This window comes from Arvicanthis niloticus, chromosome 4, assembly GCF_011762505.2.
Source record: "Arvicanthis niloticus isolate mArvNil1 chromosome 4, mArvNil1.pat.X, whole genome shotgun sequence".
Taxonomy (NCBI): Eukaryota; Metazoa; Chordata; class Mammalia; order Rodentia; family Muridae; genus Arvicanthis; species Arvicanthis niloticus.
This window is the reverse complement of record NC_047661.1, coordinates 22,509,816-22,537,391: the sequence shown is the minus strand read 5'-3', so window position 1 is coordinate 22,537,391 and position 27,576 is coordinate 22,509,816. Positions and strand designations below refer to the sequence as shown.

The 27,576-nt window shown below is 42.6% G+C and overlaps 2 protein-coding genes across 8 annotated transcripts in view; one reads left to right on the top strand and one right to left on the bottom strand.

The window, feature by feature from the left end:
• Nucleotides 1-30: 30 nt before the first annotated feature.
• Nucleotides 31-13,970, top strand: Nudt6 (nudix hydrolase 6). 7 transcript variants are annotated; one of them, XM_076932315.1, is made up of 5 exons: nt 31-64; nt 2,834-3,024; nt 6,929-6,984; nt 9,707-9,761; nt 13,456-13,970. In XM_076932315.1, exons 2-5 carry the CDS (start codon nt 2,874-2,876, stop codon nt 13,851-13,853), a joined length of 660 nt encoding a protein of 219 aa, XP_076788430.1. In that variant the 5' UTR covers nt 31-64; nt 2,834-2,873; the 3' UTR covers nt 13,854-13,970. The 7 variants fall into 7 exon arrangements, with proteins under 7 accessions (XP_076788430.1, XP_076788431.1, XP_034355747.1 ...); XM_076932316.1 differs by having other exon boundaries at nt 37-64; nt 2,834-3,037; XM_034499856.2 differs by lacking the exon at nt 31-64 and adding an exon at nt 71-302 and having other exon boundaries at nt 2,834-3,037; nt 13,459-13,970.
• Nucleotides 9,153-27,576, bottom strand: part of Fgf2 (fibroblast growth factor 2) — a 56,264-nt gene continuing 37,840 nt past the window's right edge. Inside the window, exons 2-3 of the mRNA XM_034499861.2 lie at nt 24,823-24,926; nt 9,153-14,339 (exon numbers count right to left, since the gene is read on the bottom strand). Of these exons, the coding sequence (XP_034355752.1) occupies nt 14,154-14,339; nt 24,823-24,926 (290 nt within the window). The 3' untranslated portion in view covers nt 9,153-14,153. The remainder of the gene's footprint in view (nt 14,340-24,822; nt 24,927-27,576) is intronic.

The window sequence follows — 27,576 nt, the reverse complement described above, 5'->3', positions numbered from 1 at the left end:
GGGCGGGCGGGGCGGGGCGGGGTGGGCGGGGCGAACTGGGAGAGGCGAGCGTCCGAAAGGCAAGGTGCAAGCAATGTGGTGGGTTCAGAGAGCGGGTCGCTGGTTCTCGGCATTGCTCGACGCGGGCGGAGCCAGGCTCCGGACGGGGCGGCGCACAGCTTCCGGCGGCCTGGAGAGCCGGGGCTCCTGCGGGGGCGAGCTACAAGGCGAGCTGGACAGATTTGGGGGCGTCTCCGTGCACTTGTCGCGGCACCACACGCTGCACGGGCTGGATGCCGACGCTTTCCGGAAGCTCTTGCAGGGCAAGTGCGGGTCTCCGGCCCCGGAAACCAGGGCGGAGCGTGTGGGCTCTGAGGTGAAAGCTGAAAGGACACCCAGTGGTCCTCTCGCTGTGACCTGGAAGTGCCCTCAGCCATGACCGGGTCCAAACCCTGGATATTCATCCTAGATAATTTGCCCTTGAGATTGACTCGGGGTTCGCAGCGCCTAACACGGTGTCGGCCACATGTTTAACTCTTAGTAAACACTGACAGCCTTAGTTTTGCTGGTACCTCGATTCTGCAACACGCTTTGCCAGGCAAAACTGTCTCCTAATCGGGACGGGTGCCAGTGCTTGTTTCTGTCCACAGAGCTTTGCAGTTTTCACCTTGAGATAAGTGTCTAATTTGTTAGAGCAACCTTTTTTCCTTTTCATTTATTTATTTATTTTCTCTCTGAGGTCACCCACCCACCCACTCCCACCTTCCCTTCCTTGTATTCCCCTACACTAGAGCATCGAATCCCCTCAGGCCCAAGGGTCGCTCCTCCCCCTTATGTCCAACAAGGCCGTCCTCTGCCACCTATGGGGCAGGAGCCTTGAGTCCCTCCATTTGTACTCTTTGGTTGGTGGCATAGCATGGAAATTTAGCAATGGAAACGATCCTTTCACATAACCAGGAAACCACAAATGATCTTCATTCTGTGAGCAACCAGCATGGCAAGTTAGTGTCTCTAATGCTGTTTAATCTTCAAACCACTCTACTTCACATCATCTCTCCTGCTTATAAGTGCTTAGACTTCAACGATATCGCCAGTAGGAGAATCGAATCAATTCATCCTCTGATATGTGCACACATATGGATGAGCACAGGTATTTGTTGTACATAGGGTTTCCCAGTGACCGATGATAGTCTAAGCACCACTCCACAAAGTGTATTCGACCTGGAAACATGTCCAGGGTTCAAGTTCAAGACTGTGCCATGCCCTTTGCCAGGCATCATTAATCAAATGACCACAGAAAAGATTTTTTAGGAGAATAATGCTAGCCAGCTCTAGATACTGGATAAGTGTGATCAAAGACACCCTGAATGAAACCCCTTTAATAAAACATTTCACAGTCATTATCAAGTACTAGACATTGTTTTCAAGAATCTAACAAATAGGAATGTATTTCATCTTCATAACCTGGAAAGTACGTGCTCATCCCATGTGAAAGATGATGGTGCCAAGGCCCAGAGCCAACTGGTACCTTCCTTTGGCTCTGGTCTGCTTTCTTCACACTGCTCTGTGAGCCTTCAATTATTCTGTTGTGATGGAATCAAACCAAAGTAGTTGGCAGTGCCTGTAAAGAGGATCTAATCTGAGAAGAAAGCCTGATGAGTTGTGTGTCTCTTCAAGAATATTAAACGTTGTAATGAATCAGTAATGGCTGTTAAAGCACATTTGCACACGAAGGTCACTATTTCTTTACTACTGTTTTTACACCACTCAGATATTAGGATTATAGTATACTTAGCCCTATACAGAACACTTTCTTGGCAGGGGGATTTTGAGATAGGACAATGTTATAGGTAGCTCAAGCTGGCTACAAACTCATGACCCTCCCACCTTGCTTCCAGGATTACAGAGGTGATTACCATGCCTGGAATCACATAGAGTGTGCCCTGTGTGTGAAATAGTCCTGTGTGTGAATAGTTGCAAATTCATGACATCTTACCTAGGAATAGAAAATTGGTTGGTAGATGCCATCTGGTGATACAGTGTGTTCTAATAAGTTACACAGATATGGTCTTAAGCTCACATAATAGCACATGAGCAGTGGTCAGGAAAGACTATTGAAGAGACTGGGCTTCTAGGAGTTCATAAAAGCTGTGGAGACAGGGAAGGGAAGAAAGCCACATTACTAGAGAGGGGAAAATTCCTTTAAATAATGTAATAAAATCCGAAGGGTAGAAGTTGGCTGGTGAGCTTATAGGATACATAGGGGAGCTACTGCTATTGAGGAGGCCACTTTCACTGAAGGAACTTTAATGATAGACTGCCTAATATGTAACATAAAGGGCATAATATAAGCTGCAGACGTGTTAATGCAAAAATCACAAAAAGTATTTCTCTCTTCATGCTAGTAATAGATAGTTCTGACTTACTATTTTATTTCTATTCTTTAACCACCTGTAGTTTATAAACTAAGAATAACATCAAAACTCTTATGTAAGAGTTAAAAAAAGTTTCATCTTCATTTATGAAGATTAAAATTAAGGGCATTCAGAGAACTAGAATGGGTTGGGGATTTGGCTCCGTGATAGAGAACCCTGTAGCATATACAGCTCTGGAAAGAAGAAGAAGAAAGCACCAAAGCAGCATATGGATCAGTTTCTTTGTCCATTTTGCAGTGACTGAGCACCTGCTGTGTGCTGGGCCTGTATTTGGGTAGTTTGGTTATAAACACCAGTGGTGTGATGGGTGGAGAATCACATAAACAACTGGGCTACAGCTATAGCGATGCAGCAAGGTGGGGACCATTCATCTCATATAAAAGCTTTACAGGGTGTATCTTCCTCCCTCTGCATTCCAGCCGCCATTGAGCAGTGGCGATCAGAAGGAAGGATAGCTGCATGGCTGCACATCCCCATCCTGCAGAGCCACTTCATTGCCCCCGCTGCTTCCCTGGGCTTTTGCTTCCACCACGCAGAAACCCATTCCTCAACGCTGACTCTGTGGCTGGGAGAAGGACCCAGCAGACTCCCCGGGTATGCTACACACCAAGTAGGTGTTGCAGGTCAGTTTTGGACTCCTAACCACAGGAACTACCGTTTCGCAGGTTTACCATGTCTACTTGAAGCTGGACTGCTAGTCTGTCAGTGCTGGTCAGTGAGCACTGCGTGACTGTTCACTGTGCAGCTGTGGCATTGTGCTTTTCAAAAAAGAAAGGGTGTCTGTCCTGTGAGTTACAGGCTGGCATAGAAAACAAGTGGAGAAACAGGCTTCCCAAAGGCCACATTTAACATGCTTCACACATATTTGAGCTTCCGTTCTCAACAGTGGCACTGAATTGGGATAAGGAAATAAATTACACTCCTTAAAGTATATGTCACTCCAAATAAACATGAAATTCTCCAGAAGGTAACTTTTTAGTGGGGAGGGGTTATAGTGATTTGAGTATATTGCAATCAGACATGTATATTCAAGAAGGCAAGAATATGTTTCAAAGGATAAAACTGATAATATTCAGGTACTTCAAAGAGTAATCCTTGGATACAGCCATTAAGGGACATAGTGGCATTGGTCAAAGGTTGGGCATGTCCTTGTGGAGTACTCATGTTCTGGCTGCAGCTAGCTGTGATTCCAGCAGTCTTTTGTGATAGTTATTGTCAGGCATTCATGTTAAGAACTTGCCCTTCATAATCTCCCAGCTTCCTTTCCTTTTGTTAGGATTGACACAGGAACCGCATTTTGATTCTGATGAAGTTCATGACTGTTTCAGCCTAAATAAGTGCTAAATGTATAACATTGTACAGGAAAACTTCTAGGTTGAACTTGAAGCAAGGCAAACTAACCATATTACTTCCTAACCATGTTACTTCCTAAGGCTTTACATGGTTAATGTGTCAAGTGGTAGCAGTTTAAGATTGAACAGTAAAACTATCGTAGAGCCTTTGGACAGTGTGTGTGTGTGTGTGTGTGTGTGTGTCTGTGTGTCTGTGTGTCTGTGTGTCTGTGTGTGTAAGGGGGTTGCTAGAGGACAACCTTGGGTGTCATTCCTCAGGTATCATCCACCTTGCTAGATAGCAAGCCTCAGGAATTTTCCACCTACTAACACCACATCTATCTACAGATGAACCTAGCGCCTCACTGTACCTGGCTTTTTATGTGGATGCTCGAGACCTGAACTCGGTTCCCCATGCTTGTCTGGGAAGCATTTTACTGACTCCAGAAAACCTCTCAAACCCGTTGTCTAAATAGGGACCTCTCCATGTCAGTTCTACCAGTCTATGACTCTATCCAGATATTTTTAAATAGCACCCAATGCAAGACTATTTATATGTACTTACTCTCCCCAACAATATGCAAAGTCCATGAAGCCAGCCATTTTGTGTGTTGTTCACCATGTTTCCTGGGGCTAAAGACAGAGCAAGTACAAAGTAGGAACCAAGTATGCATGGATAGATGGACTAAGGGGTGTAAGGAGGTTGGATTGATGGACGGACGGTGAATAGAGGGGTGGGTGATGACATCTTCAAGTAGGGGACAGTAGCTATGTCTTGATGGAGCAGTGTTGTTTATGAGAGTGTCCATTTGGAATAAAGCCACAGCTCTCCCACTGATGGCTGTGTGGACTCGGTCACTTTTTATGACACTCATGTGCAGACACCTGAGCTACTGCACAGGAGACACACACTATGCCTGATATGCTTTCAGAACTCCTGTTTAATTCCAATCTTGTGTTGGTTTAACTTTATGCTGTGGCCATCAGGGGTCGCTCCACTTGTACTTAATATCTTTTCACTGTGAGTTTATGCTGTTAGTGACTACAGTAAAGAAAAGAGACATTGGATAATCACAAGTCTTCAAATCTAAAAATATGTTTCTTGGCATTCTGTCCCTTGGAAAGTCCAATTAGATTTACATCTTCTGATACTTTCCTCACTGGAGCTAATATTCTTACTGGTCTTCTTTCCAGCCTTGAGAGTACCAAGTGCAGTGTTTCATTTTAGTTGCTTTTTTTAATGTTTGAAATTTTAAAATAAATTTTATTTGTGAGTGTGGGTGTGAGGGAGGGGATGCAAGTACCCATAGAGACTAGGAAAGGACATCAGATCCTGGGAGCTGGAGTTACAGGTAGTTGTAAGCCATCTGATGTGAGTGCTGGGAACTGAACTTGGGTCCCCTGCCAGAACAGTATAGGTTCTTAACCTTTGAGCATCTCTCCAGCCCCTCAATTACAAACAAGCTCTCTTTCCCCATGAATTCCCTCTGCATGTTTGTTTGTGGTTGTTTTTTCCCACTTTCTGTTCTGAATAACTTGGCTTTCATTTGCCTGCACGCCACACACAGCAGGACATTGTGTTGTGTGTACCACTGTATTCCCAGCATCTGGTAAAATACCTTATACATAATAGGAGTTCAGCTAATACATAAGGGGCTTCTGTATGTTACATAGAAAGACTCAAAAAGGAATATTAAAAGAATGGATAAGTATATAGAAAATACCTTCCCATAAGGATATGTTAAAGTTAGCCCATTTCAAGGATTCTAGTACAAGTCATTAAAGTGTTATTTATGTTTTTGACCCAGGATTGCCCAAATAAAAATACTAAAAGAGGGGCTGGAGAGATGGCTCAGCAGTTACTAGTACCTGATGCTCCTTCAGAGGACCAGAGTTTGATTCTTGGCATCCACATGATTCATAACCATCTGTAACTCCAGTCCCTGCTGACCTGCCTCCCCCGCTGGCCAGAGGCACGACATGCACATAGTACAGATGTTCTGTGGGCAAAGCACCCATAATAAGATAAAGAGGAGAAAATTTAAATACTGAAAAGAGGAAGGACAGTGGTTTTAGTCCTGACATCTAGCAGAGTCCACAGTGCACTGAGCAGTGTGTATGATGGACGACTAAACAAAAGTGCTGGGTTGGAATTTAGGCATACAAAAGTAAAACCTTCCAAATGCATGTGTGTGCTCTAGGAAAGATGCACACACAGTAAGGAAATGTAACTGGCTTCAGACAGGTCCTGATGGATATTGAGATAGTTGGGATCTGAACAGCTAGGAAGCAGAGATCCGAAATCTGTGCTATGCTTCAAGAAGTAAGAATTAAAACAAAAGTCCAGTGTGTCTTCAGTGCTTTAAGCACTGCATTGTAAATGCTTAATCATGTTAGAATAATGGCAGTAATAGATGAGGCCTGCACAGGTGGCTCAGTCCTGTGGGAAAAGCTTTAATAAGACATTGGAGTCCTTATTAACAGTGGCCTGAGAGGCCCAGCCTTAGGCCCACGTGGGAATGCTCTCTATGAGAAGTAGCTCTTCCAAGACACCTGTATGTTACCATTTTGATCCTGGACTTCTTAGCTTTTCAACCTGTGAGAAAGAGAACGTTCTAAGTTCCTAGTAGACAATATCTTTAGAGAGCCAGATGGGCTCTAGCAAGCACTTACAGCTGTGACCACCAAAGAAAATGTTACTAAAGGATAAAAAAAGATCTTCATCTGTGCCAGGAGACATAGACAGTCATGCAGGTGATTACTGTACAAATTTAACATTTGCATTCCAAATTGTTGGAAGGGAGGATGGAAGAAAGGAGGGAGGGAGGGTGGAGGGAGGGAAGAAAGGAGGGAGGGGAAGAGAGAAAGGGAGAGGGGGAGGGGGAGAGGGAGAAAGAGAGGGAGGGAGGGGGAAGAGAGAGAGAGGGAGGGAGGGAGGGAGGGAGAGGGGGAGAGAGAGAAAACTCTAGTCAATTGAGCAATGACCTCTTTGCTGGAGATGTGTTTTACAGTCTTCATGGCTGAAGTAACTAAACCAGGCCTTCAAATAAGGGATTTTAATTTAATTAATTTAATTTAAGGGATTTTAATGTTAATGGGTGACTACAAGTTGGTATGAAGGAATTGAAGGTAAATGAAGTTAATATTTTGTGATTATCTTTCCCCCCCTCCCCCCCTCAAAAGGTGCTGTATTTGATGTTAGCACCAGGAAAGTACTGGTTGTACAAGATCGAAATAAAGTAAGTTGTTTCTCCCTTGTAGATTGCTTTCCAAGGTATTCTCTCTAGAGAAACATAAAACATAGACATGTTGATACGGCTAAGAGAATACAGAAAGGTACTTCAATAGTTATTTCTAAGCAGTTATGGAGTGCTAGATACTTACCTAAATAAAGTTGTGATACAGACCTGAACCTGTCAGAGTAATCCTCAGTGTTGTGCTTACTTCATGGCTATAGAGCATTACAAATGGTAGTATTTAATTGGGAAGACACATTATTGAGGTAGCATCCAATCAATCAGCATTCTTAGTGTTGCCAGGAGCTCTGCTCCCAGTTACAAAGAGAAGAGAGACTGAAAACACATTACCCAGCCATCTTGCAGCACAGTCTTTGAACTGTCCTAGAGTGGATACTGACAATTAATTCTGCCCTAAGAGCCTCCAGAGATGCCTCAGAGGAAGTGGCATTTCAAGCTCAGTCTAGAAGAGTGAGTAGGAATCTACCAGGTTAAGAAAGAGGAGGGAGGGAGGGAGGGAGAGGAGAAGAGGGGAGGGGAAAGGAAGGGAGGGAAAGAGAGGAGAGGAGGGGAGAGGAGGGGAGAGGGGAGGGGAGGGGAGGAGGGAAAGGGGAAGGGTTAGGTACTGGAGAAACATTCAGCAGTTAAAGCACTTGTTACTGTAGCAGAGTTTTGCTCATAGCAGCCATGTCAGGCAGCTCACAAGCACCTGTAACTCCAGCTTCTGGGAATCAGATGCCTTCTTCAGGTCTGCAGGAGTCATCATCCATGTGGAATGTGTGCGTGCACGTGCACACACGCACACACACTCACTCATACACATAAATTTAAAAATTAAATTTAAAGGATAGAGCCATAAACCAAGAAATTAGAATCGACTCTGTGAAGGCACAGAGCTCAGCCAGTGGCTGTCATCTCTGTGATCAGGAATGTTGGCAGGGGATCTGTCCTGAGAGAGACTGGTAAGCATTCTAAGGCTAAAAGAAGACTCCTAAGAGACTGTGAGAAGAGCCACTATTAGAAATGTTTTCATGCTCAGGCATGGATGTCAAAGTGAAGGCGAGGGTTTCTTCTACCAGCTTGATGCTGCCCCTGAACTATAGCCAGCGTAGCAAGACTATTTATTTTTACATTTTCTGGCCCTTCATTAAATATTGCTGGTAAATTAAACATTTCCTCATTATATAGAATTACAACAACATAGTTTCTCAGAAATGCTATCTAAAATTATTCTAAGTCATTTGTGAGGCTTAAATTAAAACCATATCTCAGACTTAAATAAAACTTTCTACCATAAACACAAACTGCTTCCTAAAGTAGTTTGTGCCCTAGCCTTTAGTAAGTTTTATTTTGGATTGGGACATAAATATATACATTTGATACTAGTGACTAAAGAGTAGGGAATGTAATTTCACAGATGTGGTGGGATACACTGTGAGGGTGCCTGGAGCCAGATGTGAATTTAAGCTTGACATGCAAATAGCAGCTATGGGCAAGCTTCACTGTGATGACAAAAAGATGGTGTATGGGATGGTTAATGTTATAATGATATCAAGTTCTCAAGTGCCCTGTTACATCGTTCATTTTCTTATTACCAATAGAGTTTATGGTTGTAGTGTCCAATATCTTACCAGTCTCCATAGAAACAGAGCTTCCAGAACCATTTTAAAGTGTAACCCAAAAGGCAATGCATCTCTGCAGATGAGGTAGATTTCTACACTAATAAAGTAAGGCATAATATGCTTTGTAGGTTAAAGTCAAACCTAAGTTGGACACAGAAGGATAGAAAGCCTGGACTCTGTACCCAGTAGTCAATGGTGTATGGAAAGCAGGAACCCTGCCCCTGGCCTCCAAGCCCACATAACAGAGAGGTGATGCGTGCTCTCAGAAGCAGGCTTCCAGGAAGCCAGAGGTCACCATACATAGTAAAAGGTCCACAGTGGGTTTATGAATGAGGAGTATGAAATCTGCTGGCTTATGAGGTCACTCATTCTTGAGGTTTATAGTATGCTGAACACATACTATATGCAGAATTCTATAAGGAGTCAATCATGACAGCCACAAGAAAACTGTCCTGTTTTATTTTAATCTAATCTTATTTTTTCCAAAGATCAGGTTTATCTCTTTAGCATCCTCCCACAAAAAGAAAAAAAGAAAAGAAAAAGAAATGATTGATGAGAGGAAACCAAAATAACTTTATTCATACTACCCATAAAAAGCAATTACATTTTACAATAAAATGATAAACACACAGAAATCTTGAGTAATACCTGTGATTAGAAACAAAATACAGTAAATGCATGTAAAAATCTAGAGTAGCATACCTCGCGGTTACATTTCTTCTGTACTCTACTTACTCGTAGCAGCATCTATACGATCCTATCTGTTCAGAGTTCACTAGCAGCCAAGTTCTGTGACGTACACAATTGGGTAGATATTTCCCTCCAAAGGTTCATTAATATAAGTTGTATCACATTAACCAAATAATACCACTTCTATTTCCTGAAGAATGAGAGAAAAGACTTCATCAACCACCATCTCCCTCAAAAGAGAAGACATGAAGTAGGAAGAAAGCTGGGGTTGGGGTGTAGGATAAATCAATACAAACAGGTTTTCCTTTCCTTGACCAACTAAGTGGACGAGGGAGGAGTGGGTAGAGAGAGGACAGAGAGAAAATAAGTCATGACATGACCTTCTTTTTTTTTTTTTTCACTTTGCATTGCAGTTGAAAAACATGTGGAAGTTTCCAGGAGGCCTGTCAGAGCCAGGAGAAGATATTGGTAGGTGTTTATATACTTCTGATAAACTCGAAAATGTTTAGAAAATTCATATGTTTACTTTCCTGCTTTGTAACTAAGAATAAGAATTTAAAGTTTCTAATTGGTTCACACTAAGAAAAATTCAGACAGATTTCTTCAGAGTGATACAAAGTTAGCAAGAGCTTTCTACCACACTCATTTCACTTGTATAGTTTATACCTATGGGGAAACTCCTTTCTAATGGTGCTCTGAGGTCATCTGAAAGGGGGAAACTTGAGATGTTCATCAGTGAAGTTAATTATAAAGATTCTTAAGATACAGCTAAAATTACTAAATTTTGAATTCTTGACCATTTCATCGCAGGTTGGTGAATAATAATTTTTAGAAAAAAATTGAAGTACAATAAAACCATCTATAAGGAAATAGCGATATAATTCCCCTTTGAAGATTTTTGCCAGCTATGTATTATTAATAACATAAAACATAATGAATTACCTATGAGAAAGTCTTGCGTGAGAAATAACATGCCTCCCTCTCCCTCCAAATCAGCTTATAGGAAACTAGAATGAACTACACACTGATCTACAAAGTATAGAATCATGCTGTTCCTTAAACCAGTGGCTTAAATTCAACATCTTTATCGAAAAATAATACATTAGATACCAGTATTGTTTCTCAGTGACCTTTCTTTAATATGCACATTCTTGTTTCTTCTTAACCAGGCACTGTACTAGAGCAGTCTCCTGTGTTTACTTATAGTTGAGTATATGTTTATCATATCTGATTTTTAAATGTTGTACAGATCAAAATGCCCTGTATGTATTTACAAGTACAGCTCCTAGCAGCCCATGAGTAACATTAATGACATTCAGACACGTAAAACAAACCTTGGTGTTAGGTTCTCAGTGACCTGTTTCCTTAGTTCTCTGGTGGGTAGTCTGTTGACAGTATGTACTCTGAGGACCTGGGTGTGGTGTCACATGCCTGCTTATCACAGCACTAAGGAGACTGAGGCAGAAGAAAGGTGTATCAAGCCAGCCTGTGCTACTTACTCCATGCTATGTGCAAAAGTATCTGTATTTTGTAGGGGTGCCACATACTGAGAGTGAGGGCCATTGTTTCCCATAAAGATCCCTTCTTCATTTTCTCCATTTGCAACACCACCAATACCTGTGTGGTATTGAGAGCACATGAATGAGGTAACTCGTCTAGTCTTCTCACCCTCCACTCTGTGGGAAGCCATCTGTAGCCCTGCACGCCTTACCCTCCTGAGGCATATCTTTTCAAGCGGAGGTGGGGTTTCTTTTCCCCCTTTGAGCTTTAATAGATCCTAAAAATTTCAGACAGACTTAGATATAAATCAGGAAAGCATATTTTCAAGTTAAATATGTATAACTTCAGGTTTTAGTTTAATTCCAGAACCTTTCCTTTAAGCCTAGATAATTTTAAATGTACTACTAGTTTTTTTAAAGTATCTATAGTTATCAAAATAACTCACCCATCTAAACTAAAACAAAAGCAGAAGCTGACATTCACCATTTTCCTAGACTTGCCCTTCTCCAACTGGTTTCTATAGTACAGTTTGACAGCACAGAATAAAATAATAACACTCAGATTGTCTAGAGCATATGAAACCTTTCTTTAGGAAAGCATGAAATACAATTTTGTAATGTTGCCATCCTGAACAGTTCAACATTTATTGGCTGTTAATTAGGCTGTTGCGAAATTCCAGTAAATAAATGCTAATTAATTTGGAAACTTGTCTGTTTGGAATCTTTCACTCTCTGATAATGCTAGGTAGACGAGACATTGATATGCAATATGTTTTTAAGAAATTAAGTTGGGAAAATACAAAACAAATTGAAGTTCTCAAGGCTTGAGTCTAAGCGTGTTTGTATGGTTCAAAGGAACAAAAGACCTTCCTAAAAGATGTCATTGCCATGGTTGAAAACCATGTCCTGTTTCAGCCAGCCAGAGATGTTCACCAGCAATAGAGGGAGCTCAAGGAAAGCCACAGCTGGAGGTTTCCCATCACTCTCCCCCATCTCACGCCATCCTCTCATTACGTACTACAGAACAGAGAAACCTCAGAACGTCAGCAGTCCTACTGTCCACCATCCAGTCTGACATTCAGACACCTCTCTTCATCAGCAAAGCTGAGCTTGTAGACTCTTTGTACGCAGTAATTATTATTTCAGTAGAGTTCAAAGTCTATTAAGATAATTCTAAAGGAATAAGTTTATCTTGATAATCTTAATGCATGTTGAAACTGGGGGAGAGAGTTCCATTTTGAGGTGGAAGAAGAGGATATCCCACATCTCAGATGCAGAATTATTGGCTTGCATTTTCTGGTTTCAGCTAGTATGGGATGTGCGATTCACGTTAAACTATTCAGACTTCCCAGAGAGTGTTTGTCCTGTCCCCACCATAGTGCCACAGTGACTGCTAAGCAAAACACCCATGTTCTCATTTGCCCTGTCCTGTTCTGTAGCTTATATACAGTGGGTCAGATTAGTGGTGCTAAGAACTGAGCAGGAGCCCCAAGGTTATTTTTTAGAACCTTTAAAGAATATAAGTATATATTTAAACAAGAGTTAGAAGCCACTATATAAACATTTAAGACTAGTGCCACAATTTTTAGTAATAAATTTAATAAAGTATTATATGCTAGATTAAAAACTATTTTCTTAGTAGAGAAACTTTGTGAGCCTAGAATGTTCTTTGATGACTCCATTCCCTCCCTCATTGTGTGGTACTGGGAACTGTACCAAGCACCTCACACATGTGAGTCAGGCGTTCTACATGCTGTGCTATATGCCTGGTCTTGGTGCTTTCCGTTTTGGAATGTAATTTCTGGCCATGCTTAACCTATGGACAGATCTCAGTCACAGAGGAAGTCAGCATATAGTTAAAGAATGGCAGGTAGATGTCTTATGTTTTAGACTAAGTTACTCTTCCTGTGAGCCTTTCCAAAACTATTTCTTGGGAACAAGAGCATGTCTTGGGGGCAGTGGGCAGGAAAGACAGTCTGTGGTTTGAATGCACAGGAACTTTGTGCTACTGGCAAGACAAATGTATGTGCTGTCTAATAAACATCTGGAGAGGTATTAGAAGGTGTTTAAACAACCAACCACAGATATCTGATGAGACAGCTATTGCATTTTGATGTTGATGAATGAGTTCCAAGTTCTACACAATCTGATTTTAAGGAAACACAATTTCTATGTCAGGCTGGGGTCCACTGGTGGCCAGGACAGGGTCAAAGGGCCTTGCCCTAGGGTTGGTGGGCTTGAGATCCCAAAGAAGTCAGAGTCATTTCACAGCTCACTCAAGTACATTCAGCACTACAGACTTCTGTAACAAGGGATGGGTCCTTTCAATTCAGACGTCCACAAACTCAGGCAGTTTGATGGACGCTCAGGACAGGACAATAGAGAAGGATTTATCAGTATATTAACTGCAGCTTTGTTTGCAAATGTGTTCTTGCCTTTGGGAAATAGAACAAGAAGGAGTTAAGAAGATGTGAGTTCCAATATACACGTGTATAAGCCTCCAAAGAGTCTCAGTGTCTTAAATACAAAGTGCATTTCACAACATCCAGAAAGCAGTTTGAAGACAAAATTTTGCTTTTAAACTTCCATATTTTAACTGAAAAATCTTTGATGGTATCTCTAAGAATGAAATCTTTATGTTTGTCTCTCTCTTTTTGATATAGCAGATACAGCAGTCCGAGAGGTTTTTGAAGAGACCGGTATCAAGTCAGAATTCAGGTCCCTGTTGAGCATCCGGCAGCAACACAGGAGCCCTGGGGCCTTCGGGATGTCAGACATGTACCTGGTCTGCCGCCTGCAGCCGTGTTCCTTCACCATCAACTTCTGCCAGCAGGAATGCTTGAAGTGTGAATGGATTGATCTAGAAAACCTGGCCCAGACTAAACACACGACCCCCATCACTAGCAGGGTGGCTAGGCTACTGCTGTACGGACTCAGGGAAGGGTTTGACAAAATTGACCTCAGCATGGAGGAACTCCCTGCAGTGTACACAGGCCTGTTCTACAAACTCTATCACAGGGAACTGCCAGAGAGGTACAGAGCTGCGGTGGGGACAGACTGAATGCCAGCATTCGTACCTGGCACCAGTTTTCTCACATACATGATGTCCACAGCAGAAATTCATAAATGTACATATTTTTAAATCCTCTTTTCAAATAAAGGAAATATGTGAACAAGATCATAGCTCTAATTCTCACTGGGTCACAACCAAAGCTATATAAAATGGGAAAGTCTAAATATTTTCCAAAACTTGTTTTTTTGACTGAGGTAATGATTAAGTGTCTTACTATTACATGAAAGGCATCCAAACTTGGTTGTATACATTCTTTTCTTTTCTCTCAGTGACAGTGTCTAAAATGAGTCAGCTCTTAGCAGACATTGGAAGAAACAGTATGGCCTTCTGTCCAGGTCCTGTTTTGGATCCAAGTTTATACTGCCCAGTTCGTTTCAGTGCCACATACCAACTGGAATATTTCCGTGACCGGTAAGTATTGTAGTTATTAGATTCCAGTCGTTCAAAGAAGAAACACTCTTCTGTAACGCACTTCTGAAAAAGAAAGGAAAATGTGTTTTTATGCTTTTCATGTCAAATACTGAGAGAAGAGCGAGATAGCCAAGGAATAAGACTACAGGTCAAAAATGTGACAGTTCTACTGATGGATAAGACAAGGAACCTGTGTGAATAGGACAGTGCCTCCTAGGCAGGAGTAATCCTGTGATCAATCAGCAAGATATTAGGCGGCAACCTCTCATGGAGGGCTAAGGACCACACTACCTAGGACTTGCGCATTACAGTCTCAATGTTGAGGGGACCCCAGGAGGGCCACGTGTTGTGCCATGGAAGGATGTTCCTGTAGGTGTCACACACACACTCCTGAACAGCTTTACAGTTAGACATTTTCACTTTTACACTTGTCACGAGGTTCAAGGGAAATAATGTCAAAAGGGTAGCCCAAAGTACTCTTCCCACAAAGAAAGAGGGACCGAATAAGTTCCCTGAAGTTGTAAATGTGGGCTAGTGACCAAAGTTGCTTTTAGTTTGTTGTGTAGAAAACATTTAAGGTTGCCTGATGTCAAAAATAGTCTGAAACAATGGATGGTATGAGATTGACAATCTCCAAATGCCAATCAGTAACAAAGAACAAGCAGTCTGGAACATTCTGGTTTCTAAATACACGATCTAGAACAGACTTGTTCTGAAGAATAAGCAACCCAGAATATATTGGTTTCTGACGAATCAGAAATATGAGTATTCTGCCTCTATATGTGTGTGTGTGCCCACAGAGATCAGAAGAGAGCACCAGATCCTCTAGAACCGAGGCTGCCAATGCCAAGAATCAAACCTGGGGCCTTTGAAAGAACAAGTGCTCTTAATCATTGGGCCTTTCTCTTCACTAACTACAAAATGGAATTTTGACGAGTATTAGTGAACTTGTTATGCCACAGAGTGCTATATACAATAATCCCAAGAAGTCATTTGTCTTAGTTACTTTTCTACTGCTGTGAAAAGACACCATGAGCAAGGCTCTGTTGGTGTGGAGATGAGAACCAAGCAAGGAGAAGGGCTAAAATATTTCAGGGTACCAACAGATCAAGGGTGAGATGGTGACCTCAGGGCATACTAACCCATGTTTAGTATAACACAGATTCAGACGGTTAGGTACAGAAATATATATACATATGTGTATAAGGTTAGTAATGTACAACCTCTGACAGCTTAGAAGCAACAGCAGCTCCAAAGCAACAAGCATACTAAATTATGTGATTCCATCTTCCAATAAAAAGAGCAAGACTCTTTGAAGAAGTGGATCACTCTAAGCTACAGCAGGGGATTTATGTGTAAGGATTGCTGCCCAAGAAGTGATGAAGTGCTCAAAATAAACACAGTGAGAAGTATCAAAAGCACGGAGCCATGTGCAAGAGTTCGCAAATGTTCCAGTAACAAAGCCACTTTGTTTACATAAATATAAATATGACTAAACTAAAGAGTAAATGGTGAACAGACAAATTTTCTATATAAAGAAACTTTAACTTATAACACTCCCTCCCTCAAGGACATACAACAAACCCACCAAACTCCACCCTGTAAGAGTGATCTACACATCCTTCCTACAACACACCATACCCTAGGTGTGAACAGGTGCATGGTAACATCCTACCTCAACACACCATCCTCAAAGTGTGACTTCCTACCTGCAACACATCATCCCCTAGGTGTGAACTGCTGCATGGTGACTTCCTTATGGTGGTCCATCCCCTAACAGTGAGCTCCTGCTTAGTGACTCCCTTCCCAAGGAGAGGAAAGACTAACTCTGAAGTGGAGAAACCCACTTTCCAGCCAAATGATGAGGTCTGTACTTCTGTGGTTATTCTCTCAAACTTGCAGAACTCTATCTAGCCACAAGAAAAACACCAGGCAATCCCAAACTAGTGGATCCTAAAGATGCTTGGCTGTCAGAGTAATGAAAAATAAGGAGAATCTAAGAAATGGTCACTGTCTAGAGGAAACTGGAGAGACAGGATGACCAAAGCTGGCCCGGAATAGGATCTTCAGGGGAAAATTAAAGAAGTGTAAGTCACTATGGACTTTAGCTACTGGTATTGTAGTGTGACAAACAGACAGCCACCTAATGGAGAAACAGCAGTCTTCCTGACTTTCCTGCAAACTTAAAACTGTTGTAAAGGTAAATTGTATTCTTAAGAAAGATTTACCCTGATGTGATCATTATATAATATATACTGACACCAAACATGTCCATTCTAGGTACACTAAAGTACACAATAAAAATAAAACACAAGTCATGCAAAACGCCAGACCCTAGACCTGCAAGTGTTACTAGAAAAGAACATCTGAAAGTGGATAAAGTGATTGCTATACAAGTATGAGGACAAATTTGAGGTGCCCAAAACCCACATAAATGCCAGGTAGGAGTGGTGGTCACCTGTAAGCCCAGTATATGGAAGGCAGACAGGATCCCCAGTGCAAGGTTGACTAGCCAACCTAACCAGATTCCACAAGAAACCTTGTGTTTTAGTTATTGTTTCTGTTGCTGTGATAAAACACCATGACCAGAAGCCACTTTGGAAGGAAAGTATTTAATTTGTCTTACAGTTTTACATCACAGTCTATCACTGAGGGAAGTCAGGAGAGGAACATAGAGGCAGAGAACATGGAGAGGTGCTTCTTACTGACTTGCTCCACATGGCTTGCTTAACTCTGCTTTTTAAGAGCAACAAGGACCACCAGCCCTAGCGTTAACATTACCCACAGTAAGCAGGGCCCTCCCACATCAATCAAAAATCAAGAAAATGTACCATCAGCTTGCCCACAGACTAATCTGGTGGCAGCATTTTCTCAGTTAAGGTTCCCTCTTCCTAAATGATTCTAGGTTTGTGTCAAGTTGACCTAAGACTACTGCCGGGAGACCCTGCTTTGACACATAAGGTGGACAAGGATCAAGAAAGATACCTGATGTCAACCATGGGCCTCCTCATGCACATGCTTGTATGCCCCCTGCCCCCCAAACACACCACGACTTCCACCATAATACATGTGCAGAAAATAATAATTTCTTCAGGGAGTGAGTAATCTCTAGTTATAAAATAAAAGCAAATCCTTGATTTTAAGCAGTCTTTGAGTGATTTTTATCTCCAGTATCCAGAGATACAGCTTGTTTATATATGTATGCCCCTTGAGTTTGTGTCCTTAAAATGCATCATCTCTTAACTGCTTTCACGGCAGCTGTTGTTCCCTGCACAAGACTGACACAAGATCAAACCAGTCAGCATTCTAGGCAGGAGGTGGGAGGGGCTTGCTAGCCTCTACCCCTAACTCTTCTAGAGGAGAGAATCAGTTTTCCTAAAGGATGTGGCCCCTAATAGGGCAACCACGATCCACTATATGACCCCTACACCCAGGAGTACATGGGCAGCACTTCTTGAACTCAGTGGGTTTTTAAAAAATAGAATACAAAGTGATGAGGGAGGGTGGGAAGGTAGAGATGGCTCTTCAATGAGTTAGGGAAGGAATGGGGAGAAAATGACCAACATACATTGTAAGAAATTCTCAAATAACTAATAAAGCTAGTATAGTAAGAGAGTTAGCTGCCGCATGGTCATGTCCCATGTGGAAATTTTGATTGACTATATCTGTTATGATATCCATACTCGCCACATAGAAAGAGATCAATAAACTTCCACTAAGTTAATAAGCAAACAAAATACTATAGATAGCTTAAAATAAGCTACACTCAAGTTGCAGAATCTGAATAAGAGAATCTGGGCGAGAAAAACCTGGCTTTGAACTGAAATATAGAAACCGTACTGCAAATAGACTCTGAGGAAACTGAGAAGGCCCTTTCCAAGAGTCCAGTGACCCTGACCTCACATCCATGATGGCTTCCAGCCAGCCAGGACCCTGGGCTCCAGCTTTGCCTCAATCCCTAACTAATGTGCAGGACGTCTGACCATGTTCTGTACCCTTTCTAGGCCTCACTGAATCAGATGGTCTCCACACAGTAAGAAACATCTGTGACACAGCAAGATGCCTCAAGGCTTCCCAGCACCCCTTCTGCTTGCACACTGGCTCTGGTTCTCTGCTCAGTTTTAGGTTTGAACCTTATGGCCATTTCCCCATGCTCTGTTTTCTGAGCTGTTTACTCATTTACAGTACTTTGATTCTTGCAGTTTTGGCTTATGAAGGAGTCTGCTCAATAGAAATCTCAGAATGCATTTGCTCACACCACTTCTGAGAATTAAAAACAGATGTGATGTAAGTATCCATGTTGAGCATTTTAGAACTAAATAAAAACCACAAATGGGAAAAATTTAAGAGCCAGTGTGATCTCAATCTTATAAAAAGGCTGCGGAGAATTGTTGGGAATGGTTTCCAGGAGCAGTAATTCTCTCTTGGCCTTACTCTGCATTTAATCCAGTCTAGCATTTTATCTCTACAAAGATGCAGCTTTGTCTTTAGCTCTCTGTTTCTGGCAAATTTGGTCAGTGTAGACTGCAAAACTGTGCCCTAAACACTGTGCCCTAAAGCACTACCTCCCTACTTTGCTACACTGGAGAATTCATGTCACCGTTAAAGCTCCTCAAATCAGAAATGGTTTTGTGTGTGAAATATGCTTTGGATTAATTAAAACACAGCCCCTCAACACTCACTACATGGGCCAACAAAAGCACCATTTGACTCTTACATCAATCCTGTCCAGGGTGACACAATCTGTAGCCTCAGATAGGAAGCCACAGGCGACCCCCTGACAGAGGGGGCTCATCAATACTTTTCCTCACATGTTCTGCCTTCATAGTTGTTTGGTATTGAAACCAAGAACTACAGTTAAACTCACTAGATGCAATTTTGTTTAAATCTATAATTTTTTGTGAATTCAGTAGAACCATTGATTTTAATATTTGTTCTAGGTTTTTGTAACTTAGAGCAACAAAAGTATCTCATAAGAAACTGAGTAAGAAGCCTGTCATACATCAAAGAGCTCCAACTCCAGCCTCCAGACACAGGCCTTTGCAGAGGTACAGCTGTTTGAAAAGTAGAAAGTCTTTTTAGAACATGTTTTTATGTTGGGAGCCGACTTTAGCAGAAAGCGGCTAGATCAACTTTGCAGCCATCTGGAACCATATACCCTGACAAAAGATTTGGTTTTCAATAGCCTACAACAGCTGAAGCACACTCTGATATCCCACATATTTTGTGTTGCTGTTTACTGCCCCCAGCTGCAAGGTGCACTTGGTGGCCACGCCTGCAAGGCAATGCAGTTCACGTGCTGTCCACGTGCTATCTACGCCATACATGCTTATAAGGCGCATGTGCTATCCACGCCTGCAAGGCATTGCTGTGCACGTGCTGTCCACGCTATAGACGCCTGTAAGGCTTACGTCATATCAACACCTGCAAGGCACGTGGTATCCACGCGCCTACAAGGCACGTGGCAAAAGCCTATAAATAGCTCAGAATTCCCTTCAATAAAAGAGACTTGATCAGAATCTCTGTCTTGTCTCCATTCTTCGCGTCTCTTCCCCTTTATCCCCACTCTCTCTCTCGCTAGACCCTGACCCTCGGACCGGAACGGGCAGTACGGGCTGCAACATTTTTAAGGACTGGGGAGATGCTGGAAGAGTGTTTGCCATCCAAGCACAAGAACCGCAATCTGAGTTCTAGACTCAAATTTTAAAAGCCTAGCATTTCTGGGCATGGGAGCACCAGCCTTTAATCACAGCACTTAGGAGACAGAGGCAGGTGGATTTCTGTGAGATGGAGGCCATCCTGGTTTACATAGGTAGTGCCAGGCTAGCCAGGGCTTATATAATAAGACCCTATCTTAAGAAAAAAGAACATAAGGTGTTATATGCTTGCAATCCTAGTGTAGGAGAGGTGGAGACTGGGGCTTGCTGGAAAGCCAGCCAGCCTAGCCTACTTTGCACGCTCCAGCAAGATATCCTGTGCAAAAACAGACCAAACAAACAAACAAACAAATAAAAAACAAAAACAAAAAAAACAAAACAAACAAAAAACCAAGGCACACCAACCAGAGAGTATACATGGGTTGGTCCAAGATCCCAGGCACATATGTAGCAGAGGACCGCCTTGTCTGGCCTCAGTGGGAGAGGATGTACCTAATCCTCTAAAGACTTAATGCGCCAGGGAAGGGGGATTCCTTGTGGGGGGGCAACACTCTCTCAGAGGTAAAGGGGGGTGGGGTAAACTGAGGGGGGAGCAGGAGAGGAGGCAACATTTGGGATGTAAATAAATAAAAATAATTTTAAAAAAATCAAGGCTCAGAACTACCTATGACCTCAGTTCCAGGAGATCTTCCACCCTCTGCTGACCTCCACAAGAACTCAGACAAACAAGCAGTCACACAGTGTAAATACATGAAAAGAAATTTGAAAAAGAAAGCAAGGTGTACAGCACCCAAGGCTGAGCTCTGGCCTCAACAGCATGTGTATCTACACATCTGAGGACACGCACACACATGGTTTGAAATCATGAGCAATCCTTAACCGGAATGCTTTTAGACCACTGTTGTTACACCAGTATGAGTCCGTTCTCATACCTTCAACCAGCAGTAAAGCCATCATGACGAAGGTACTGTTGCCCCCAAGAGGATGAGTTTGTTGGAGAATCACTACAGGAATCATAGAGCCTGTGTTAGATCCCAAAGAAACTTAAGACAAATAGCTAACTGAGGTGCCTATTAATATATCAAAGTGAACCCAGGCCACCAGGCTCCCTGGGCACCACAAGTACCTGTTATAGAGTCTAGGCTCCTCTCACCACTTCACACATGCACACACACACACACACACACACACACACACACACACACACGCATGCTTGTACACACGCACAGACACTTCCCCTTACTGTAAATCTTTCTAGCCCCTGGGCTTCACTGCCCTTCCTCCAGTTTCTTTTTCCTATATAACCCGACCATTTTGGCATTGTGTTCTCTTTGTCCTCTTGCCTCCTGTCCTCTTGCCTCCTTTCTTGGTTCTCTTGGTCCCCCTTCTCTCGGTTTCCCCTCTCTGTTGGTCCTCTGCTCCTGGCTCATCTCTCTTCTCTTCCTCTCCTCCTCCTCCCTCTCCTCTCATGACGGAGTCTATTCTGCTGGCCATGCTCAGTCTGGGCTCTTCCAGATGCCTCTGGCTGAATTCTCACATCTACAATAAAAACCTTCTCCTCAACTATCTACCTAGGAGTGGTCATGTCCTCATTGTCATTCAGTGTTGCCATTACACACAGGGTGATGTGGGGCCAGGTAGAAGGTGGACAGACTTATGCCTGTGGCAAAGTACAGTCTTACAAACAGCCTCTCCAGACATAAGGCATATTCACATCCCCAAATGATGGCTTCTGATCGGAACACTGGAGTTACTCCAGAAGTTACTACTGTTGACAGCTGAGCATTGGCAGATCTGACTCAGAGAGAAAGGCTACTGAGCTAGCCATCAGCACCCCTCCTGCTGTGAGGTACAGCACTTACTTCTTCATCAGAAGACTGACAGTCCACCCTGCCCAGCTGAGAAGAGGGACTTGCTGAGAGAGCGTGGCAGCCAGCCATACTGGGTGCTGAGGCCAGAGATTAGTTTGTGACTTGGCAGCAAGACTGGGCCCTCTGATGGGGATGAAACACACACCAGCTGTTACCATAGCCAATCTAGTTTGTGCCCTCCTAAGAAGAGCCAGATAAATCTCGAATTTTCTGTGTGTGTGTGTGTGTGTGTGTGTGTGTGTGTGTGTAGCCATTGGGTTTTGTCTATGCTGATAAATCACAGGGTCTGTGATAAATCTCTAAATTTTACTAAACTGACTCTTACTCTATCAACTAGTAGTATCAACTAGTAGTGTTTGGTTGCATCATGAAGAGAGTTAGCATGCACTAAAGAGAGCAAAATTCACTAAGAGTTGATAGAGCCAGATGGCTTTCATCTTGGAGCAGTTTCTTCTTTGCTGAGGAAGGGAATGGAAACCCTACCAAGTTCTTAGTACATTATGACGCTTCACATCTACTTGCCAAGAGAAAAGGTCAGAATTCCCCATGAAGACCTGAACAGCCTCATTTTTCACCTCTGCCATCTTCAGTTTGTTTCCTCTTGTTTGTAACCTGATCACCATGGAGATGGTGGTGGACAGGTGGGCAGCTTCTGTCTCTGGAGCTCTAGAAAACTGTAGTGATTTTTAATCATTGTAGATGAACCTGCCATCCAGCTTATGTTCTTGAGATGAGTTCCTTTCCTTTCGTGACTGTCATCCGGACTTACTGTGATCCACTCTCACCCTAGTGAGACATTCATTGACCAAGATTGAAATGGAAAGGAAAGAGCAGAATCTCGAGACTACAGGGATAGTCGAGTCCAAAGCCAGTTATGACCAAAACAAGATCAGTGTACTTCAACACAGCGCTGCAAATGCTGCTTGTGTTCTGCTGGGGTCTGGACAGTCTGCAGTTTCTTTCTCAGCACAAGCCCTAACCTAGATGTGATCCTGTGACTGTGGGAAACTGCAGATAAACCCTAGAAATGTCCTAAATAGGGTCACTAACTAAGGTCACAAGGACAGGGAAGTACAGAAGAAAGATTTTAAATAGAGGGGTAAAAGACACTGCTCAAGCTCGCTCTAGCAGCTAGTACACAATATATGAACAGCAGTGGGAAAAATAAAAAGTGTTCATTCTTAAAGTGAACACAAAATCTTCTGCCTCTGTCTACCATTACCCTCCTCCCCACGTCCCTGTGATACCCACATTTGTAGTGGCCACAGCAGTGTTTCTTCTTCAACTCTAATTAGTCTCCCTGACACTCCAGGCCCCCCTGGTTACTCTATACTGCTGGCAGAGCGCTCTCGGCCAAAGGCAAACCCTCCAGCCTCACAGTGAGCATGGTTAGTGATGTAAGACTTGAAGACAAGCTTTTTTTTTACTTCTCCCGCCTTCTCTCTTCCCTTTCATTGTGTTCTGTCCTTTGCAGGTCACATTCCAGCTGGGGTGAGTTGCTCATAATTTTCAGGATGTGCCAGGTAGCCTCTTATATCCACAGTTTTAGCTCTACCCCTGCCTGGTGTCCTTTTCATCCAACACTCCACTTACAAGTCACCTCCATGCATTCTACACATGCTAGCCACTTTCTTCCCAAAATCACTCCTTACATCATAATGCTTCTTCCAACCTTCTCCTGTATTACTATGCATGTATGTGAAATACTGATAGAACTCAACAAAGTGCCCACCAACTACACCAATACTTACACCTCTGCCGTCCTGCACAGTGGACCCATTAGGGCAGAGAACACGTGATACTCGGCTCTTTAAGGCTACTGTCTAGCACATCTGGCATCCTGTACACTCTATGATCATGGGCTACTCCTGAAGAGGATCTTAAAATGTTTTCAGCTACCGAATGACAATTATGAGCTCTGCACACAGCTTTGTCAATTATCCTGCCATATTCACCTTGACTGATGAAAGCAATCTGTCTGACTGATGACAGCAATCAGCAACACTGTATTCACTGATAATAGTATCTCTGTCAGATGATGGATCTAAAAATTGATGATTAGAAAAATCTCTCTCCAAAATCTAAACACCTGCATTCAGAAAAAAAAGATATGAACAATGTATACAGGTGTATACAATACTGGAACTACTCAGTGATATGGTATTGTCTACCAGGAAAGCTAGAGAGGTTAGGCAGAGCTGAGGGTATGGCTCAGGGAAAGAACACTGGCCTGTTAGCACAACACCCTTGCTGCCATTCTCAAATCCATACAATCAGGTCTTTATGCACGTCCTACCCACTCCAGTAGGAGGCAGGAATGTACCCTGTGTCCTATGTCTTAACTGTACCATTCTCTACACACTGTGTATCCAACAGACTAACCTTCTGGTTCTAATAATGAAGGATATACAGGCAGAGCTTTTATTCATTGAAAGAATACTAGCTAAGAGCTATAGCCCTGACTAGCTATGATATGATGTAAAAATGATATATAATACCCAATTAAATCCCTGCAAAGCTGTGTTAAGATGGGGTCAGGGTACCTGTGATATACATTAGGGACCAACTCAGAATAACCTGCTGAAGAACACACGGTCACCAAGGGGTGGAGCCAGCATCTGTGTTTGGCCAGAAGCCCCCTTTCTCAACTAATATTCTAGAGGACAAATATTTCCTATAAGTCTAAAGAACAAACTTCAAAACTAATAACCAAGTTTTATGTGTGCCTTTATATGGCCTTTAAATAACCATAAGAGAGACTTTTTTTCCAACTATTTTGCAGAGAAAAGCATAGTGACTTGGAGCCATTGTGACTGCAAAATACCTGGACTTCACCTGACATGCACTGTGTGTTCCTCCATGCTTGAGTCTTAAAGTCTATGAGATGCAGGGAATGCAACTATCTAGGGAATGCAAAGATAAAATGATGCACATGAAACCCAAACAAAGATCCAATACCTATGCTAGTAAATAACTGCACAGAGCAAATGAAACCCCCTCACAGAAAGCACTACTCACGGAAGCCAGCAGCCGTCCATCTTCCTTCATAGCAAGGTACCGGTTTGCACTCACTCCCTTGATAGACACAACTCCTCTCTCTTCTGCTTGGAGTTGTAGTTTGACTGTAAGTAACAGAGAAAAATTATGGAAACAGAGATCAAAGCAGCCCCACCATTCAGAGATCTCACACACACACAGAGCACCACATACACAGAGACATACACACATGTGCATGCACATACACCACAGACACATACACATGTGCATATACACATACACACACCACATACCATACACACACATGCACACACACTCTCACACACAGACACCACAAACACACAAACCCTACCTAGCAATGTGCTGATCCAGTGTGCAGATCAGGAAGGCATAGAAGGAGCTAAGTGGACATCACATGAGTTGAGCTAGAGGGTAAAGAGTACAGAGTCCTCACACCATGCCCCCAACTCCATTTCATGCCTGTGCCCCACAGACGACAGAGGAGGGGCAGGATGGAGAACAATTATCCTTGATGGCCTCATTTGGCACTGTTAACCATTCATGTTTTTAAGCAGTTACTATATGATCCAGCTACTCCACTCCTGGGCATATATACCCAGAGGGCTTTACATCCTACCAGAGGGATACTGGCACATCTGTGTGTAAAGTGTCACTCTACTGACTACAGCAAGGAAACTGAACCAGCCTAGGTGTTCCCAACAATGAGCAGACAATGACAATGTGGTACACAAACAAAATGGAATAGTATTCAACTATAAAAAAACAATCATGAAAATGTTAGGAAAACAGGTAGAGATTTAAAGTGTAATATTAAGCAAGGTGACCAAACTCTGAAAGAACCAAGCTCTCATGTCCTCCTCATATGCAGATCCTAGCTTGTAATATGGCAGTGTGTATGTCAAACAGGTGTGTGTGTGAGGGGAGCATTGCAAAGGCGATTAGGTGATGAAGAAAGACAGAACACAGGCAAAGGACATGTGGGCATCACAAAGGATTAGAAGGCTAAGTGTCCCAGCTTCAACTCTGTCCTAGCCTTTTCCCTGTGCTGGACATGTGTATAGAAACACAGCTGGTGATAAATAGATATGACTCTAAGCAAAGCCCTGTGGGTTCCAAACGGCCATGCTGCTCACATGCTCAGTGTGTGACTGGGAAAAAGCATTTGAGTGGCTTCCTTAAACCAGCTGTGTGCTGCTTTTTATTTGTGAGTTATTTACAACAAAATGTGTTTTTTAATAAAATAAACATATTTTAAGACTACATGGAAACGAGGACATCTGTAAGATGTCTGTGCAGTGCAACTGCTTAACTGGGGTGTGTTTTTGAAGTCCTGTTTAGCCATTTTTCACAAATAAAGGGCAGTCTAACCTAGCACTGCATCAGGAACTGTCTCCCTGCTAACCCAGTGCTGCCCCGTGAGCTGCCTCCCTGACTTTCTCACATCTTATTTCTAAGTCTTTCCTTTTCCCAGTGAATTAGAGGGACTTTCTGTTTAGCTGTTCTTAGTTTTATAAATTTCTTATCTAACCCCAACATATGTTAAACATTTCTATTTTGCTGTTTGGAGGCAGCATTTTCCTGCTAGGACAACCTCCCCCAAAAATGTATTCTGGATAACAAATGTTACCTAAAAAGAAGTCCCGAGGTCAAATGAATTTTGTGAATTCTTAACAAAGCTTCAAGCATGACAAAATTCTAGACAGAAGCAACTTAATGAAAGAAAGTTTTATTTTCGTTCCAGGTTTCAGGGCATCTAGTCCCTTGTAGCAGAGAGGGCATGCTTGGCAGTTTAGTGGGAGTGGGTCAGTGGGACAGCACACCTTCCATCTTGGTAAGTCAGCAAGCAGAAACAGGACCAGAAGTAGGGACAGGCCATCACTGCTAGTCACCCAGCCCTACCAACCTGGCCCAGGGGAGTCCCCAGACAACACCCGGCTGGGGACAAGATAGCCAAACATGCAAGCCCACAAGAGCCACTTCAAACAGAGAATACTACCAAACCTTACTGCCAAACTCCCTCACAACTTTGCCCAGTAAAACCTATGATGTAAGTCATTATAACAGGGTTGGGTACAGAGTGTTCATCAAATGTGTTTGGTCCCAGTGAAAATGAAGTCATCAGTCCTCCAGTACAAATAGCCCAGGGGTCCCTCCACCTGGACACTACTCAGAGGAGTAAAATCCCTGATGACAGTTCAGAATTGGAGAAACCAATGGAGTGTGGTGGTAATGTAAAGTAACCTCCCCACTGTTTACAGGTAGCTGGGGAGACAGCCCTGAGCAGCTTCTGAAAGGCTCTGAAATAATTATTAAAACTGCTAGGTATGACAGTGTTGCAGTGATCATACCACACTGTTTTTCCTATCAGGAAATCATTATATGCATAAAATGAGATCTAATATATGATATTAGCTTTAAAACCTTCTGGCAGTATGAGTATCTAGATGGTGGAGGTGGGGTATGTAAAACACAATTGGTGTGTTTCAAATCTATGAGAAACATAGTATCTCGTGATTCTACTCTATATTAGATTTATTTGATAATTTCATACTTTAAAAAAGTGAATGGGCGTGTCATTTCCTGCTCTCTCTGTGCAAATCACCTCTGGACCCAGAGGGCATTAGCCTCAATTAGGCTCCCAGTTACCTGGGCCAAACTCTTCTACTGGATTGAAAATATAATACAGAATTAAGAGAATACAATTAAAACACAGGACATCCACAAATGCAAGTAGAAAATCTCACAGTATCACTG